At 43.6% G+C, this 19,857-nt stretch overlaps 1 protein-coding gene across 2 annotated transcripts; it reads right to left on the bottom strand.

The window, feature by feature from the left end:
* Positions 1-6,422: 6,422 nt before the first annotated feature.
* On the bottom strand, positions 6,423-17,254 carry LOC106584151 (prolactin regulatory element-binding protein). 2 transcript variants are annotated; one of them, XM_014169075.2, is made up of 10 exons: positions 17,054-17,254; positions 15,843-16,019; positions 15,433-15,622; positions 14,815-15,068; positions 14,631-14,711; positions 14,365-14,492; positions 12,702-12,875; positions 7,399-7,471; positions 7,144-7,303; positions 6,423-7,041 (listed from the first exon to the last, which is right to left on the bottom strand). In XM_014169075.2, exons 2-10 carry the CDS (start codon positions 15,975-15,977, stop codon positions 6,947-6,949), a joined length of 1,290 nt encoding a protein of 429 aa, XP_014024550.1. In that variant the 5' UTR covers positions 15,978-16,019; positions 17,054-17,254; the 3' UTR covers positions 6,423-6,946. The 2 variants fall into 2 exon arrangements, with proteins under 2 accessions (XP_014024550.1, XP_014024560.1); XM_014169085.2 differs by having other exon boundaries at positions 14,815-15,065.
* Between the last annotated feature and the right edge of the window lie 2,603 nt (positions 17,255-19,857).

Below are 19,857 nucleotides of genomic sequence, written 5' to 3'. Positions count from 1 at the left end.
TATTTCTTGTACCATCTATGGTACTGTACAAAGGTATGTTACACATTTTGTTCAAAGTGGTTCCTCGCTCTTTGTCGGTTCCCAATAATGGGTGAAAAGACCTTAAGAGTGGTCGTATATCATTCATATAAAACATTTTATATCTATAGAGAGGACCATACGATAATGAGGAATTCCTCCTCTCCCATCCAAGATAGGGCTGAGAGATGGAGATGAGTGGACAGGAGGTTTGAGTCAAAGGCAGCTGGCCTGGCCTCTCCACTGCTGTGCGGTATGCTGCTGTGATGTGGCTATGAAAGGTTAGGCTTCTGGGCTGCAGAGGCTACCAGGAGGGGGCGACTTCTGGGTTCAAACTTGAGCTCTGCTACCTGACCCGAGCCCGACAGGCCCCAACATTATACGTTGGGTTAGGGCCAGGTAGGGCCTGTATTTTCATCAATAACTAGAGTACAAGCAGGGCTAGGGTATCACTAAATTGATCATTACCATTTTGAAGCTGAGCCATTTGCTCGTGCTCTGCTGCACAGTTCAGTCATGTCTGACTAATATCATAACATGGTATCAGAAGCGCTTCAGTCAAATATAAAACAGGAGAGATTATTTCACAGAAAATAATGATGTTTTGTCTGAGTTTAGAGAGAGAGAGACAAAAAGTAGCTAACAGCTAACTGCTCTCTCATGTCTCTTCATTGAGCAGAGCAGCCCAAACGGAGCAGTTGCTATGGATACTCACAGACTCGGAGGTCCATGAGCAGAGCGTATACAGAGTGAGCAGCGCGCAGGGAGCGAGTGACAGACAGAGTGTAGCAGCTAATGGATTTACTAATGGAGGATTTCTAATGTCAGGTTTCAGGCAGGGCCGGGCCTTCAAGCAATCCGGCCAAGGTAGGGTAGAGCCCGAATGTTGCGGGCATGGGTTAAAATGCATGCCTGTGCAGGGCTCTAGCTCAAACACTGTCCTGATAGCCACAGTCAGACAAAAAAGCTCCAGTGTTGCCAACTTATGCAATACTCAATTAACAGACACGTGGAATACCAATGTTCCAACATGGCTTTGATGCAAATGGACAATGATCGATGGAGAACACTAGGATGTAAGGGTTGTTGTAACAATTTCTACAATCATTTACTAATTTACACATTTTCAAAACATTATTGTTATGAATTCCAATTGGTTGTGGCTAACGTGACCTAAGTGGTTAACGTAAGCCACCAAAAAATGTATTTCATCAATTTTGAATTCAGGCTGTAACACAACAAAATGAGAAATAAGTCAATGGGGAATGAATACTTTCTGAAGGCACTGTATGGGGTTTAGCGTGTTGTGTGTGTGTGTGGGGGGGGTCTCTTTTATATCTCAGTTGTTTGCCATGCTGATAGAGGCAAAGGCAGGTATAATGTTTGCCCTGCTTGTCTGTTTCACATTATTGCTTAACTGTACTACATTTAAGACTGTATTTTATGTGTTTTAGACCCCGGGAAACCTTTTCATCTGGGAGAATGTGTTTTTTTCCCTCCCTAATTTGAAATGCTTGATCTTCAACACACCTGAAGCAGCAACGGGAGAGGCCTGCCTTTATAGTGGAAACATGCATGTTTTATGATTTCTATCTCACACCTTTGAAATCCATTTAAAGGGCCGCTCTCTGATACCATAACTGTATCCAACTGGGTGAGTTTGAAGCATTTTTTACACTAGAAGCGAAGAGAAATGCAAAGAAGATCAATGTTTCCCTGTAATTCGACATGACAGTATCTGAATCAGTGGTCCCACACAGCCTGGTCTCATAGACTAGACGTAGCATAGTAAATGTAAATGTGGGACACTCAAATTAGTAGTAATTAGTATGACTTAAATGTAAATGTAATGAAATGGATAATGGACATCCACAAATTAATACATACCATACCAATCATAACATATCATACTGATTAGAGTGTCCCGCATTTACATTTACAATGCTACGTCCTACCCCTGAGTTCATGTTGTCCCACAAGGTTTGATCCAATCATGAAAACAATAGCGTTTTAGTAGTCTCATTTGAACAGGAGTCCCCAATGCTCTGTGCAGACCAGGCTGACTGGCCAGCCAACAAAACCCATCCACTGAGATACATGACCCTGGTCTGCATTATTACTGTATTACTGTATTATCAAAGGTACGCCAAAACAATCACCACGATGGGACAGATAATCGTGGTCATTGGCTTAGTCACCACTATGGAGAAAGACAAACTTCCCCCTCGCTGTCTAGCCATTTTGCCCAATGCCACCAGTCAATTCCTCAGACAAATTGAAACCATTTTACTGGTCTGGCAAGTTTAAGTCAACGGGCCCACAGGGTATGTGCGTTGTCGGGAGGACAGGAGGTGAAATAAAGAGAAAGAGATGGTGTTTGTTCCTCTTCATGGAGTTTGAGACACTGGCCTGTCTGGGGAATTCATTTCCTGCTGGGCTGGGCTGCGATGTAGGTGAGAGGTGGGAGTTGGGTTTCCTGCCTTGTGCTGATGTAGGGGTGGGCCGTGGGGTGGAGGAGGCTGGCTGGAGGGTGGGGGTGTAATTTGGGGAAATGTCTGAATCGGCTTCACAATTTGGTGAGAAGAATGACGTTTCGGAGGGGCGAGGGGGTTGCGCAAACATGGCTGCTGACCTTTTAGGACGTAATTTTGTCTCACTGATGGAGCTCAGGATTTTCAGCACAATGATGACTGCTACTTGCCCCTTCGCTCTCTCATATAGACAAATAAACCAGGGATGGCTGGCTGGACAGACAACATTTAGAGAGCTTCACAATGAAACACATACTGCCATTGTGAAGTGGCCTTGGGCTTTACTAGAGAAACCATAGACCTCTGAGTCTGAGAGGTCTGAGACTTTCCCCCCTATCTGTGATAACTGGCTTGGATGTGTGGGAAGGTTGTGCTGCTTCAACTGAATCAGAATGTAGGTTAGATCAACAACATGGGGACTTCCACCACTATACAGCAAGAATTTGCCAGACACACAGTGCCACCTGTTGGCCAAACAAACTGTGGGTGCACACATGCACACATTTCTTTTCAGTGAAAGCCTTAAAGACATGTTCTGGAACTTTAGCAACTAAGGAAGTAATCATTAAACCTCCCTCTTTAGGCTGGATGTGTCAATGTCTAGTTCATACTGCTGGAGCTGCAGGAGCTAGGAACACAAGCATTTCGCTACACACGCAATAATATCTGCTGAATATATGTATGCAACAAATACAATTTGATTTGATTGGGTGTAGTTCATACATGTGTAACAGCTGTCCAGCGAAGACAAGATGACTGGTCTCGGCACCAGTAGTGTAACAGATGTGATCGTACTTCGTGACTCTCTTGCCTTGTGTTTTTAAAGAAAAGGCTGTCCAGCCAGCGATGCCAGTTGATTTGTGTTTATTCTGACGATAGACACAAGGAAGCGCATTAGAAGTGCAGGACAACAATATGTTTATGGCTGTAGATTTGTGATTTGTCTGTTAACATGGAAATAACTGTGAATTAGCAGGGAGCTAACGTGACCATTACAATTAGAGCATGCGAGCTAACTCGCTCTAACAGCAATAACATACAAAAGCAGATCATAGGATGCCCCCAATATCTAACAGGTACCATACACATATATACTGTATATACACATCAGGACATGTGCATAGTGAACTCCACCACATATAAATATGAAAATAGAATACAGTATTTCAGAACGTGACCTACCAATTGAATGTCAATATCAAAGAATTTAAATTTGCGATCTCCCCCTATCTGCAAGCATGACCAATGGCATAACACCTCACTGATATGTAAACTCAACCAACCAAAATGAATACGTAAACATCCAATACATATTTATGTAGTGTCAAGTGGAAACATAACCAACCTTGTTACACATTCATAATTAATTATCAGAATTACTGTCTTACCTCAATTAGCCACGAAACTGTTTTCTTGAAGTTGTCCCGTGTCATTTTCCCTACATTTCCCCCTTATGGGATAGCCCCCTAGCAATTCATGTTCTAGCCAATGAGCTTCAGCCCCTCGCATTTGACTGACAGCTAGCAGGAGGCCTGCCCAGATTTATCAAATGAGGTTGCAGAGCGGGCCCAACGACTCAGTGTACATTAGAGAGAGTGAGAGCAATGAGGTGGTGTACATTTCTGCACATAGTACACATTTTTTGGGGACTACTTTCAGAACTACTGGCTAAAAGTATACAAAAGTACCAGAGAATCTCTTTAAATGCCCAGTGCAATCAAAAATGTGATTTTTCTGTGTTTTATAATGTATATACTATAATATTGTGAAAATTATAAGGCCCTTTTTTATTTTACTAGACAAGTCATTTATGAACAAATGCTTATTTACAATGACAGCCTAGGAACAGTGGGTTAACTGCATTGTTCAGGGGCAGAACGACAGATTTCTACCTTGTCAGCTCAGGGATTTGATCTAGCAACCTTTCAGTTACTGGCCCAATGCTCTAACCACTAGGCTACCTGTAAGAGCTGTTTGAAAAGACTGGCTGGAATTTCTGTTTTGGCCTGCCTGGTTAATAGAACAATAAGAAAGAGCTCCAAACCTTTCTGCCAATAAAAGCTAGTTTTCAGTTTTCCCCTCCCCACTCAGACCACTCCCAGACAGTCCTAACAAAATTCTTGCTTGAGAATTTTCTCTTTGCTAAAAAGCAATTTTTGTTTATTTTTGATAATTTTAATTGAAAACAATCCCTGTAAGGTACTTAATTGTTACCCAGAAATGATTTGATATTGAAATAAAACCGGCTGCATTCGACCTTTGAAGGGTATATTCTGCCTGTTTGTTTTTAAGAGAGACATTGTACAAATGACACACTGCTGCTGTAACAGAAATTGAAGAGGTAGAGAGCCCACACTCCTTGACATTCTACCCATCAGTGATCAAAGGCCTTGATATTGAGGGAGGAAAATTGGCAAGTCAATTCTGATCAAACAAATTGTAGTCCTGCTGGCTGGTTGGCTGCTGGCTGGTTTAAGGCTTAAACCCCATCCAGTGTGTGGTGTGTGCCAAAGCCAAACAATATTGCGGCCAACATGCCAGCAATGCAAGCCTCTCAAGGTTTCTTGCTCCCTAAAGAAGTGTCTTTGTTGTCACTGGCAAAGCACCTATAAAGGTTATGATGTGAACTGGTGGGACCAAACATTTAAAATATCCCAGATTACAAAGTTCACGGTAGATAATGTCCATTCTATACCTCTAATTTGTATATCCAATGTTTTCAACCTTGTGCCCTACTATTATGCCCCTGGGTCGTGTTCAAGAATGGTAATCATTTTTTTTTTTTAATTACAATGGGAAACTAAAATTTGACTTTCTTATTGGATAAGTCCATGTAGACCGTCCCTGTTTTAGTCCGTCGTCTTCCATTTGGTGCTTAATGAACACGTCCCAGTGTATCACAGCAACCTTTCCATCTCTGCAACAACGCAAGTGCTTAGGCCAGGCATGTAGAGGGATGGTGGTGAGACTAGGGGCCAGGACCAAGCTGTTACATAGTCAGGTACCCAGACGGGCTAGTGGCATTATTTTAAAGAGTGTGAAGACAGCGGAAGAGAAAGTCATTAAAGCTCTTTAGTTGAAGGCCATTAAGCCTCGACAAAAGAGATTCCAATAAAGTGTTTAATTGGTTGAAACAAACACAGATGAACTATACAGCTTGATGATAGTGTTAGTCGGCCATTTGAAACAAACCAAGCACTCTCCATGGTGCTTTGGTCTAGAACATGCAGAATCTTGAATTCCATGCTACAAAAGACTATACAGTATGTAGACTCTGCAAGATACAGAAAACCATCACATACACTGGATCATAGCCTGCCTCCTCTTTCTTTTATCTTAGCTAAGTAGTGTTAAAATGTCACGTGAATGACTAGAGCATTAACATGAATCAGTCGGTCCAGCTCTGACGAATCAGAACAAGCCCTGGGCCCAGACTGAATGGTTGTACATAAACACATCTACGGAGCTGTGTGGAGCAGAAAAAGACCACCCTTCCATCTGTCAATCTGGTTTAATGCCGGAATAGGCCTGAAAGGAGACGATTAGAGATACTATACAGGTACCTTCAGAGCAGAACTCAAATTGCCAGGTCTTTCAACATTGGAAATGGAGCTAAAGGGGAGTCCACAAACACAATTGATTTAGTTTTTCTGAAGGTCATGATGCCGTTGCCTGGCCTGCTTTCCAGTCTGGGACTAACAACATGAGATAGACCAAATGTCTATGATGCCAACTAGTGGACAAAGCAGGAAAAACAGGCCTCACTGGAAATTGGTACAGAAAATCCATACACAGAAATGTTATCCAACCAACTTGCTAAAATTACAAGTGTGTGTTTATGTATGCACAGGACAGATGGAAACTGAGAAGAGCAATGATTGAAGTATATTTATAATTTTACATTATTTCTTAAATATCTACGATAAAAATGCCCAACCCCTTGCACATTCGTGATGATGTAGAGCTGAAGCTGAGCCCTTAACTCCCCACCATGGTAGAAAAGCAAAAAGAAGATTTACAGATTAAGATTTTTTTTGAAATTCTTATGTCTCACATTATTGGGGGTGGAAGGAGCACAGATGGTTCACTGGGGAGGGGGGGGGCAGTCCTGAAATCAGGGCAAGGGGTGACAGGGAAGGATGGGGGATACAAATATTGGTTAAGGGTATAGTAATTGATGCAGGGAATCTTGTTGGGTTAAGGGTGAGTAAATGGCTCTAGTAGATGTAGTCCAGGTTGGGCAAGTGTGGTAAGATGGCTCTAGGTAGGAGATTGATGCATGTTCCAGGATTGAGTGGTGTCAGGGGGGTTCCTCAGGAGGTTGTTGTTGAAGATTGTAGTGGTTGTAGGGCAGTCTGATTCTTTCCTTCTCCCTCTCCTTAACTCCCCGTCAATGTCTAAATGAATCCTGGGAAGAGGTGCTGCAGGAGCAGGACGGCTCCCACCACCATGAGGCCACAGAAGAACAGCACCAGCCAGATAGGGAAGGATCCTGGGATGGTGGAGATGCAGAGAGAGAGAGACAAAGGAGGGTGAGGGAAAAGACAATACTACTCACAATGCTAAATCAATGCTACCAATTCAAACCACTTACTTCGGTTGCGTACAGTGTGCATCTGACAGCGGCAGTCCACAGCCACACTCAACATGGCTGCCTCGTTGTTCCCTTTGAGGCTCTGGCCTTTGGGAGTGTCAGGCAGGAAGGCCAGATCGGTCACCACAATGCCGTGGGACTCCTGCACATAGTACAACTTCTACAGAGACAATGAGACAAGATACATAGGGAGTTACACAGGGATAAGCTAAGGCAGCTAATTATGTGTGTGTGTGTGTGTGTGTGTGTCTCTACCTGTAGTGAAAAGGCGATATAGATTGCTACTGATCCCGTCACTGTCCCAAGGCCAAGAAAGGTTCCAGAGTCACTGTGGGACACAGCGAGAACAAAAAAGAGCCACTGACTCTGGTTAACAGGGAAGAACAAATATCTAATACAAACCCATTTATTCAGGGCTAGGTGGTATACCCTATTTTAATATATACACTGCTCAAAAAAATAAAGGGAACACTTAAACAAGACATCCTAGATCTGAATGAAAGAAATAATCTTATTAAATATTTTTTTCTTTACATAGTTGAATGTGCTGACAACAAAATCACAAAAATAATAAATGGAAATCCAATTTATCAACCCATGGAGGTCTGGATTTGGAGTCACACTCAAAATTAAAGTGGAAAACCACACTACAGGCTGATCCAACTTTGATGTAATGTCCTTAAAACAAGTCACAATGAGGCTCAGTAGTGTGTGTGGCCTCCACGTGCCTGTATGACCTCCCTACAACGCCTGGGCATGCTCCTGATGAGGTGGCGGATGGTCTCCTGAGGGATCTCCTCCCAGACCTGGACTAAAGCATCCGCCAACTCCTGGACAGTCTGTGGTGCAACGTGGCGTTGGTGGATGGAGCGAGACATGATGTCCCAAATGTGCTCAATTGGATTCAGGTCTGGGGAACAGGCAGGCCAGTCCATAGCATCAATGCCTTCCTCTTGCAGGAACTGCTGACACACTCCAGCCACATGAGGTCTAGCATTGTCTTGCATTAGGAGGAACCCAGGGCCAACCGCACCAGCATATGGTCTCACAAGGGGTCTGAGGATCTCATCTCGGTACCTAATGGCAGTCAGGCTACCTCTGCCGAGCACATGGAGGGCTGTGCGGCCCCCCAAAGAAATGCCACCCCACACCATGACTGACCCACCGCCAAACCGGTCATGCTGGAGGATGTTGCAGGCAGCAGAACGTTCTCCACGGCGTCTCCAGACTCTGTCACGTGCTCAGTGTGAACCTGCTTTCATCTGTGAAGAGCACAGGGCGCCAGTGGCGAATTTGCCAATCTTGGTGTTCTCTGGCAAATGCCAAACATCCTGCACGGTGTTGGGCTGTAAGCACAACCCCCACCTGTGGAAGTCGGGCCCTCATACCACCCTCATGGAGTCTATTTCTGACCGTTTGAGCAGACACATGCACATTTGTGGCCTGCTGGAGGTCATTTTGCAGGGCTCTGGCAGTGCTCCTCCTGCTCCTCCTTGCACAAAGGCGGAGGTAGCGGTCCTGCTGCTGGGTTGTTGCCCTCCTACGGCCTCCTCCACGTCTCCTGATGTACTGGCCTGTCTCCTGGTAGCGCCTCCATGCTCTGGACACTACGCTGACAGACACAGCAAACCTTCTTGCCACAGCTCGCATTGATGTGCCATCCTGGATGAGCTGCACTACCTGAGCCACTTGTGTGGGTTGTAGACTCCGTCTGAAAGCACCGCCAGCATTCAAAAGTGACCAAAACATCAGCCAGGAAGCATAGGAACTGAGAAGTAGTCTGTGTTCCCCACCTGCAGAACCACTCCTTTATTGGGGGTGTCTAGCTAATTGCCTATAATTTCCACCTGTTGTCTATTCCATTTGCACAACAGCATGTGAAATTTATTGTCAATCAGTGTTGCTTCCTAAGTGTGATTGACTTGGAAGTGTGATTGACAGAAGTGTGATTGACTTGGAGTTACATTGTGTTGTTTAAGTGTTCCCTTTATTTTTTTGAGCAGTGTATATATCAGTATTGATGCAGACCAGTTTGAGTTTTTACTTTACCTTCTGTAACGCTATTTCAATGTTTGGTTTGTTAAATGTGATACACCGTTTTTATAGTTTACTCCGCTGCTTGAGTGGTCTCTCTCCCCAAGCTCTGCCCCAGGGGGGAATTGTTGTTAGATAACGAGATGTTTGCCGAGATCCTTTAACTAGGCAAGTCAGTTAAGAACAAATTCTTATTTTCAATGACGGCCTAGGAACAGTGGGTTAACTGTGGGTTAACTGTCTTGTTCAGGGGCAGAACGACAGATTTTTACCTTGTCAGCTCAGGGATTCGATCTTGCAACCTTTTGGTTGCTAGTCCAACGCTCTAACCACTAGGATACCTGCCGCCCCGTTCACTCTTCAGTCTGCATGGTCAATGCAGGAGATGCAACAATATGTTGATGACAGCGACCCTGCTTTCCACATTGCTTATTAATATAGGTGTTCTATAAATACACTGTTTGTATCTTACTGTCTGCAAACAGCTAGTTTCTTTTCTTAGAAAGTTGTGGATAAAAATTGTGTTAGCCACTAATGATAATCGCTAGTTAGCTGGATAGTACATTTTTTAGCTGAGTTAGAGCAAATGTAGCTAGCTAATACAGCCTGACACCAGTGATGGTGTAGGCCTAAATCAGCATGTCGTTATCAAGGGACCTAATGTTTGGCAAAAACAATTCCCCACACCAGTACACCACCACTGACACCAGGCAGGATGGGTCCATGGATTACGTTTACATCAAATCCTGACTCCGCAATCAGCATGACGCAACAACATTCGTCAGACCAGGCAATGTTTTTCCACTCCTCAATTGTCCCATGTTGGTGATCGCGTGGCCACTGGTGCCGCTTCTTCTTGTTTTTAGCTGATTGAGTGGAACCCAGTGTAGTCGTCTGGTGCAATAGCCCATCCATGAGAAGGCTTGACGAGTTCTGCGTTCCGAGATGCCATCGCACACCACTGTTGTACTGCGCCGCTATTTGTTTGTTTGTGTTCAAGATTCTTGCCATTTTCCTTCGACCTTTCTCATCAACGAGCTGTTTCACAGGACTGTTGCTGACCAGTGCAACAAACAAACATCCATTCTCGGTAAAGCCTAGATAATATCGTGCGTGAAAAGCCCAGGAGGGCAGACAGATACTGGATCCGGCGTACCTGGCACCGACGATCATACCATTTCATACCACGTTTTTCACAATTCCTGACATTTAATCCTAGTAAAAATTCCGTCTTAGGTCAGTTAGGATCACCACTTTATTTTAAGAATGTGAGATGTCAGAATAATAGTACAGAGAATGATTTATTTCAGCTTTTATTTCTTTCATCACATTCCCAGTGGGTCAGAAGTTTACATACACTCAATTAGTATTTGGTAGCATTGCCTTTAAATTGTTTAACTTGGGTCAAACGTTTTAGGTAGCCGTCCACAAGCGTCCAACAATAAATTGAGTGAATTTTGGCCCATTCCTCCTGACAGAGCTGGTGTAACCGAGTCAGGTTTGAAGGCCTCCTTGCTCACACACGTTTTTTTCAGTTCACACAAATTAGGATTGAGGTCAAGGCTTTGTGATGGCCACTCCAATACATTTACTTTGTTGTCCTTAAGCCATTTTGCCACAACTTTGGAAGTATGCTTGGGGTCATTGTCCATTTGGAAGACCCATTTGCGACTAAGCTTTAACTTCCTGACTGATGTCTTGAGATGTTGCTTCAATATATCCACAGTTTTCAACCTCATGATGACATCTATTTTGTGGAGTGCACCAGACCCTCCTGCAGCAAAGCACCCCCACAACATGATGCTGCCACCCCCGTGCTTCACGGTTGGGATGGTATTGTTTGGCTTGTAAGCCTCCCCCTTTTTCCTCCAAACATGACGATGGTCATTATGGCCAAACAGTTCTATTTTTGTTCCATTAGACCAAAGGACATTTCTCCAAAAAGTACAATCTTTGTCCCCATGTGCAGTTGCAAACCGTAGTCTGGCTTTTTTATGGCGGTTTTGGAGCAGTGGCTTCTTCCTTGCCGAGCGGCCTTTCAGGTTATGTTGATATAGGACTCGTTTTACTGTGGATATAGATACTTTTGTACCTGTTTCCTCCAGCATCTTCACATGGTCCTTTGCTGTTGTTCTGGGATAGAGTTGCACTTTTCGCACCAAAGTACATTAATCTCTAGGTTCTCTAGGTGGTCCCATGGTGTTTATACTTGCGTACTATTGTTTGTACAGATGAACGTGGTACCTTCAGGCATTTGGAAATTGCTCCCAAGGATGAACCAGACTTGTGGAGGTCTACACGTTTTTTTCTGATGTCTTGGCTGATTTCTTTAGATTTTCCCATGATGTCAAGCAAAGAGGCACTGAGTTTGAAGGTAGGCCTTGAAATACATCCACAGGTACACCTCCAATTGACTCAAATGATGTCAATTAGCCTATCAGAAGCGTCTAAAGCCATGACATCATTTTCTGGAATTTTCCAAGCTGTTTAAAGGCACAGCCAACTTAGTGTATGTAAACTTCTGACCTACTGGAATTGTGATACAGTGAATTATGAGTGAAATAATCTATAATCTAATGTAAACAATTGTTGGAAAAATTACTTGTGTCATGCATAAAGTAGATGTCCTAACCAACTTGCCCTAACTATAGTTTGTTAACAAGACATTTGTGGAGTGGTTTAAAAAAAAAAAAAAGAGTTTTAATGACTCCAACCTAAGTGTATGTAAACTTCCGACTTCAACTGTAGGTCACTCGTTTTGCCCATTCTAACGTTCAACCGAACAGTAACTGAATGCCTCGATGCCGGCTTTATATAGCAAGCCACGGCCTTATAACTCATTATCTGTAGGAGCAATCCAATTTCCGTGAACGGGGTGATGCACCTAATAAACTCTCCAGTGAGTGTAGAATTAGAATAATCATTCTATTTCCATGATTATAACAGTTCACCCAAGTGTTTTGATCTAAATCTCAAGTCAAATCACAATTGCAATATTTAGATAAAAATAAGGCCTTGATTTTTTTTTGCATATTGTGCACCCCTACATGGCATTGTGGAAATTCTGTCAAATTAGATCAATTTTTGGTCTACGTTTGATTGTACAGACTAGAGAAAGACCCTTTGAAAATAACTTATAATGTATGTGTAGCCACCCTAGGATCATGCACAACTCGAAACAAATTTAGAAATGTTATTATTCAACAACATAAAATAACATAAAATGTGAAAAATGTGATATATTTTGCCATATCTCCCAGCCCTACATTTATGATACAGTAACGTCAGAGAAATACCCGCAATGAGCAGTTAAGCGACCTTATCAGATATTAACAAATAAGGCTCTTTCTCAATTCCTCGCATCCTTTCTGATTTTCCTCCTCGCCTTCTCAAAATGCATTGGAAAAGAAGGTCTGAGGGGAGGGACATTCTCCAATACGGTTCAGAAGGGGGCAAGGAAATAGGATGCAGGTAATCAAGGAAAGATTAATTGAATCCTAGGTATCCTCTCCATCCTTCCTCACCTGACAGCTAGGGTGGAGATGACCTCAGTGCCGCAGGGGTTCGTCAGCATGGGTAGGAAGTTCTGGCCGTCCCATTTAGAGAGGTAGCATTGTGGAGGTTTTCTGTCTCGTTTGTGGGGGATCTGGACAGTGTAGAGCCTCAGGGTGTCTTTCTGGTCCTCGACTTTTCCAAACCTAAACGGGAGAGCGAAAAAAAAAAAAAATTCAGGACCTCGTCTTTCAAAGATAATTCGTAAAAATCCAAATAACTTCACAGATCCTCATTGTAAAGGGTTTAAACACCGTTTCCCATGCTTGTTCAATAAACCATAAACAATTCATGAACATGCACCTGTGGAACGGTCATTAAGACTAACAGCTTACAGACGGTAAGCAATTAAGGTCACAGTTATGAAAACTTAGGACACTAAAGAAGCCTTTCTACTGACTCTGAAAAACACCAAAAGAAAGATGCCCAGGGTCCCTGCTCATCTGCGTGTACGTGCCTTAGGCATGCTGCAAGGAGGCACGAGGACTGCAATGTGGCCAGGGCAATAAATTGCAATATCCCTACTGTGAGACGCCTAAGACAGCACTACAGGGAGACAGTACGGACAGATGATCGTCCTCGCAGTGGCAGACCATGTGTAACACCTGCACAGGATCGGTACATCTGAACATCACACCTGCGGGACAGGCACAGGATGGCAACAACAACTGCCCGAGTTACACCAGGAACGCACAATCCCTCCATCAGTGCTCAGACTGTCCGCAATAGGCTGAGAGAGGCTGGACTGAGGGCTTGTAGGCCTGTTGTAAGGCAGGTCCTCACCAGACATCACCGGCAACAACGTCGCTGTACCAGACAGGACTGGCAAAAAGTGCTCTTCACTGACGAGTCACGGTTTGTCTCACCAGGGGTGATGGTCAGATTCACGTTTATCGTTGAAGGAATGAGCGGCACACCGAGGCCTGTACTCTGGAGCGGGATCGATTTGGAGGTGGAGGGTCCGTCTTGGTCTGGGGCTGTGTGTCACAGCATCATCAGACTGAGCTTGTTGTCATTGCAGGCAATCTCAACGCTGTGCGTTGCAGGGAAGACATCCTCCTCCCTCATGTGGTACACTTCCTGCAGGCTCATCCTGACATGACCCTCCAGCATGACAAAGCCACCAGCCATACTGCTCGTTCTGTGCGTGATTTCCTGCAAGACAGGAACGTCAGTGTTCTGCCATGGCTAGCGAAGAGCCCGGATCTCGATCCCATTGAGCACGTCTGGGACCTGTTGGATCGGCAGGTGAGGGCTCAGGCCATTCCAGTTCAAGAACTGGCAAATCTGGTGCAGTCCATGAGGAGGAGATGCACTGAAGTACTTAATGCAGTTGGTGGCCACACCAGATATTGACTGTTACTTTGATTTTGACCCCCCCTTTGTTCAGGGACACATTATTCCATTTCTGTTAGTCACGTCTGTGGAACTTGTTCAGTTTATGTCTCAGTTGTTCAATGTTGTTATGGTCATACAAATATTTACACAATGTTTGCTGAAAATAAACGCAGTTGACAGTGAGAGGACGTTTCTTTTTTTGCTGAATTTATGTGGTATGCTAGTGGGACCAGAGCCATTTGTCAGTGATGTTTCAGGATATGTGAAAATTCGTAGGAGAAAAGGGTATGTGCTTGCCTGCAAGACATATAGCGGTATGACTTTGCTGCTATCTGAGGCATCTTCTCATGCCAACAGAGGCTCATGGCCAGTTGGTTGCCACTCCATATACTGCAGGCAAAGTCCCGGCCCACCGTCACAAGTTGCTACACAGAAACACAAAATAACACACACAGGTCAGAAAATACTTACCAGTTTAGCTTGCACATGTTTATAACCTCTTTATTAATGTGATTCCAACACAGACAGACATCGAGGTCATATACTTATTAGCTGGTTAGTACCTTGTTATTCGGACTGATGTCGAAGTCTTCAATTTCCCCCTCATGGGCTTTGAAGTCCAACTTCTCTTTTAAGGAGGGGTACTGGTGAGAGAGCAGCGGCATTACAGTCAAGCTCAAAACCTGCACAGTAACAACTGGGGAGAAGTCTCAACATGGCGGACATTTTGGCATAACTTAAACTCACCTCCCACACTCTGATGTGTCCGTCTGTTCCGCCAGTCAGTAGGAGGCTGAGATCAGGACTGAACCTCACACACTTCTGGAGGGGGTCCTGGGGGTTGAGGTCCGACTGCACCTCCCCAAACGTGTCAACAGAGATCTGGGTGGTGTTATCCTTCATCTCGGACACATTGCCCCTAGCAGCAGCAGCTCCCTCACTACCCTTACCCCCTTTCCCAGCTCGTCTCCTAGCTGCGCCCTGCTCACTGCCACCCCCTGCTGGAAAATAAGGGGCATAGTGATGTGTTAATGTAAGGCAGTGTTGCCCAATCATTCTCTTTGGGACCCAAAGGGGTGCACATTTTTGTTTTTTTCCCCCTACCACAAACAAACATGATTTAAGTAATCAAAGGCTTGATGATGAGTTGATTAGATGAATTAAGTGTGCTAGTGCTAGGGCAAAAATAATAATGTGCAGCCCTTTGGGTCACCAGGACCAGGATTGAGAAACACAGATGTAATAGATGAAATGTAAGATAGGAATGACATTACAGTAAATGTATCTGTAAAGATAATTTGAACTTTGTGTATAAAAAGGTTTATAAAAGGGAATGGCAGGTTTTTGGGGGTGTTCCTTCCTTACCGTCTTTGGCTGCGGCCTTTCCCCTGGTCTGGCGTTGTCTGAAGCGCATGAGGCTGCATCTGCCGTCCTGCCCTGCGGCGATCACATCCCCGCCTATTGCCAGGTTCATAGTGGCACGCGTGTCTGTGTCATGAGAGTGCACCAGGGTGGCACAGTGCTGGTCTCCTACCAACTCCAAACCCAGGAAGTGCTGAAAAAGACAGTCACGACTTAACTTAGCAAATACTGTACAACATTACTCAGATTTAATTCGATCAAAATAAATGCTGAATCACACGTCTACAATGTTTCTGCATTTTCACACTTACAGAATACATGCAATGTAAAAAGGTGTGAAAATACTAGAAATTGAGAGATTATCCCCATAGAGCTGAACCATTACATGGTCACTTAAACATTCAGTAGCTTACCACTGCATTCTTTATGCCCGTCTTGGAAGCGCCTCCCCCTCCTGCAATGATCACCCATCCTGTTTTGGGGTCGACTTTGATTGTGTAGAGGGGGAAGGGGGCCCTATACAGGTCTGGCATCCTCCATTTGCCCATGGCTCTTGAAGGAATCAATCCACTTCACGGCAAATTCCTTGTCTGTAGAAACAGATGCATGAGAACTCAAAATACAAGTCAAAAAACAATCATTACACAATAGTAGCTAGATCCCTGCTTTTAGCAATGCTGGTGTACTTACATACACTAGCGTTGTTTTCAATTGTATTTGGTTGCACAAAACAGTCCATGGGAAGCCAGAAGTTAAATACAATTTTCAGACAACTTAGGATGTTGCACACCCTTGGCTGAATGCGGTTTGCAACATCCTAAATTGTTCCCGAAAATGGTGGTGGACAATTGTGTATTAAGACATTACACATATTTTTCCTGTTTTAGAAGATACTGACCCTACGTGTTTACACTGAGCTGCACTGAGGGCGGAACACAATAATGGTTACATTAAAACACTATGGAGTCGGGGTGCGATATGGGTCGGAAAACATACCTCAATGCAGGGATGGGATATGCCACTGTACTCCAAATTGTACCTTTATCCATACTGCACCATTGACAAGATTGAAATACTGCTAGTTTTCCTGGGAAACTGCTCTTTTCGGCTTCATGCTAGCTGAAGATAAAGTGACGTTTTCTGGAAACTGGCAGTATTTCAATCTTCTCGGTGGAGTAGTGTGGATAAAGGTGACATTTGGAGTACAGTGGCATATCCCATTCCTGAAATGAGGTACGTTTCCCGTCCCATATGTCGCGCCGACTCCAATGTGTGTTAATGTAACCATGATTGCGTTATGATCTCAGGTGTAAACAAGAGTAACGGTTGGGATGGTATCTTCTGCTGGCAAGCCTAACGCGCTTGCTACATCGTTTACTAACTAGAACAGGTTTTGTTATTTTAATGTTAGCTCGCTAAACATCCCATCGCGAAAGTCTTGTTAGCTAGCTAGCTACCTAACTTGAAATCTTAGCAATTGTCACTGCAAAATAAATCTGAACAAGACCGTTTATCTAGCTAGCTAACTCGCCATCTAAGCTTTTAGCATGCCAGCCAACCATTAGCTACTTGAGCATGAATGGTGTAGTGGATGCCAATATATTTGAGGTCTTGCAAACTCCACCTGTGTACTCTGCTCCGATTTCTCTTCTGATGTCAATTAGTTGGCTATTATTCGCATTATGAGCTGTCACTGGCCGCACATATCATAATGAAAATAACGCTCAAGTTGCTAGCTAGATAGCCAACTTGCTACTTCCCTACAAACACGTCAGCAGCGTGCAATCTGCGCGATCACGTCTTAAATACGCCCCTGTACGTACACTGTCAAATATATTTTTTTAGAACTATCGCTAGATAGGGTGTGGTCTATCGTTTCCAATAAAAGAAAAGTAATCATAGTGGGCAGTGCCAAGCACGACCTAGCGAAATGCTATTGGTGCGTTCCAGCATTATTTGCATATTTTCGTTAGGGAACGCCTACTCTGGGAAGTGCGCGTGCGCAAAAACTCAATTCGCCATTGCTTTACTAAACAGCGCATTGTTATACATTTATTTTTATTTTTGGCAAAGGGTAAAGTCTACAAAACTTGGTCCACTCTGTTCGTAACATATTCTAGTTTGGGGAACAGAAAACTGTATTAAGATTGAATGTTTAATCGATGAGAAGATTTGCAGAATGTTGGCCAAAAATCCATCTCACTCAATCTTTTCCCACTGCCAGCCACTGGGTTTCCTCTAAACCATATTTGGTGGTGAGTGGAAATACCAACCGGATGCTTCAGATTTATATATCCGGTGAAACATCTATCTCATTGTTCTGTGACACTGTATTGATTGAACTGTATAGTTGTTTTTTCTAAATACAATAAACATTTTAATAGCATTGCAAAGCAAGAGCCAAATATTTGCAACACATGTTTTACATAGATGTATTACATTTACATTTTAGTCATTTAGCAGACGCTCTTATCCAGAGCAACTTACAGTAGTGAATGCATACATTTCATAGATTTTTTTTTGTTTTTCCTGTGCTGGCCCCCCGTGGGAATCGAACCCACAACCCTGGCGTTGCAAACACCATGCTCTACCAACTGAGCTACAGGGAAGGCTACATAGATCTATTCTACATAGATCTAAAACCTTCTGCAGATCATGGACAGCAGAAAATATTTGCACAGGCCTATATTGGCCAAACAATGTATTGATAATAACACGTTCCTTGTGCAAATAATCTGTTTCTTCTTTGTCCTCTGTGGCCAATGCCATGGGAAACAATATGCACATCTGATGTCCTATTCTGATTCTGCCCAACAGGGTAATTCAAAGAATTACAGTGTATCGGCTTAATCACATGAGAGGGATGATGAAACAAATGGTCTCACGGGGGGCCAGCACAGAAAAAAAATGTATGAAATTGTATGAAATGTATGCATTCACTACTGTAAGTCGCTCTGGATAAGAGCGTCTGCTAAATGACTAAAATGTAAAAAAAATGTAAAATGTCTCTCTAAAACAATCATGCATTCATAGTGATACTGAGAGAATGATTGTGATATTGTTATAGGACAATGTTTATTCTATGAATCTAGAGAAAACATGATGAGAGACATGGTTAAACACAATAAACAGGCTTAATTTGTCACTCCCTTCCCTGTCCCATTTGGTACTTGGAAGAGATCATTCTGAAAACCGGACTTGTAAAATCCGCTTTAGTAAAGCAATCAATTGTTATGCCTCCGAATAAAATCATGACATTACATAATCATCTGTCAACTGTTAAAGGATGTACCCTAATCCATTGCCTCCCATAACCTGTGTCTAATTTTGCACACCGTCGTCATCTGTCCTACCTCAGCCTTTGCTGGTGCTAAAGAGCACTCGTTTAATAATTATTGTTGGCTGTTCTCTGGGGAAATCTGTCTCTCCAAGGCAACATCAGTCTTGGAATCCAGCAATTAATGAATCACTTTCACAGAGAGGTTACCTACAAGCCTCATCTATTCTCAATTGGCTGCATCACTCTAGGCACATAACGGTAGCGGTAGGTTAATTCTCAATGATTAGCACAGCTTCAAAAATATGTTCACATGTGTTCTCGTGGCCTCTAACCTCTGCTTCCTTGACAAAATCCAAATTGATACATCATGTACTTTTAAAAAAATGAGGCAAAGGAAAGATCAAGGGGTGTGTTTTTATTGGGGGGGGGGGCATAGTAACAAGGGAGAGGACAGATGACCTTGTGATATTGGGTATCACACACACCCCAAGCTATAGAGGGATGAGTACAGGGGAAGTATGATTGTTCAATTTGGGCCTGAGAGGCAGGGAGATGTTGTTGATGAGTTTGTTTCCAGTAAAAAAAGGTCAATGGTCTGGGTATTGATCACACGTTCAATACAGGGTTTCAGTGGAATAATCAATACAGGTCTCATGGCGGTGTCAACGAAAGAAGCCGGTCTCTGCACAGGTTCTGCACAGCCAGTAGCGTTTCCGGGACACAAACAAATGACCAGACACAACAACCTGAACACATCTCATAGTCCAAAAATAATAATAAAGAACGATGCCATATAGTGCATGAACAGCCCTGGAGCTCCAAGACTAGACTCAGTTCCTTCTCCACACACACATTGTTTGGCATTTTACTGCATTGTTAGGAGCTAGTAACAAGCATTTCGCTTCACCCGCTGTAAGATTTGCTAAATTGTGTAAGCAACCTTAGATTTGAAACAGGGTGTGCATTGTGTATGAGCAAAATCAACTGATGTTGTGTAGTGGGGCTGCTGCTCTTGTTTGGATTGTTCAAGCCGATGGGGGAACAGCTGTCGATAAGTAGCTATCAATTGTTCCCTCCCAAAGACTGGTTCAAGTGACATGCATATTTATTTTATGGTGCTTGTTGGATTTAGGGGGTAGGCCCAGGCT

The sequence above is a fragment of the Salmo salar genome, chromosome ssa02 (genome assembly GCF_905237065.1).
Source record: "Salmo salar chromosome ssa02, Ssal_v3.1, whole genome shotgun sequence".
NCBI classification, from domain to species: Eukaryota; Metazoa; Chordata; class Actinopteri; order Salmoniformes; family Salmonidae; genus Salmo; species Salmo salar.
This window is presented reverse-complemented; position numbering and strand designations above follow the sequence as displayed.

Coding starts and splice junctions, on each gene's coding strand:
- LOC106584151 (XM_014169075.2), bottom strand. CDS start 15,977: ATGGGCAAATGGAGGATGCCAGACCTGTATAGGGCCCCCTTCCCCCTC. Junction 12,876..14,364: donor TACCGCTATATGTCTTGCAG/GCAAGCACATAC, acceptor TCTCCCGTTTAG/GTTTGGAAAAGTCGAGGACC. Junction 7,304..7,398: donor ATATCGCCTTTTCACTACAG/GTAGAGACACAC, acceptor TTGTCTCTGTAG/AAGTTGTACTATGTGCAGGA.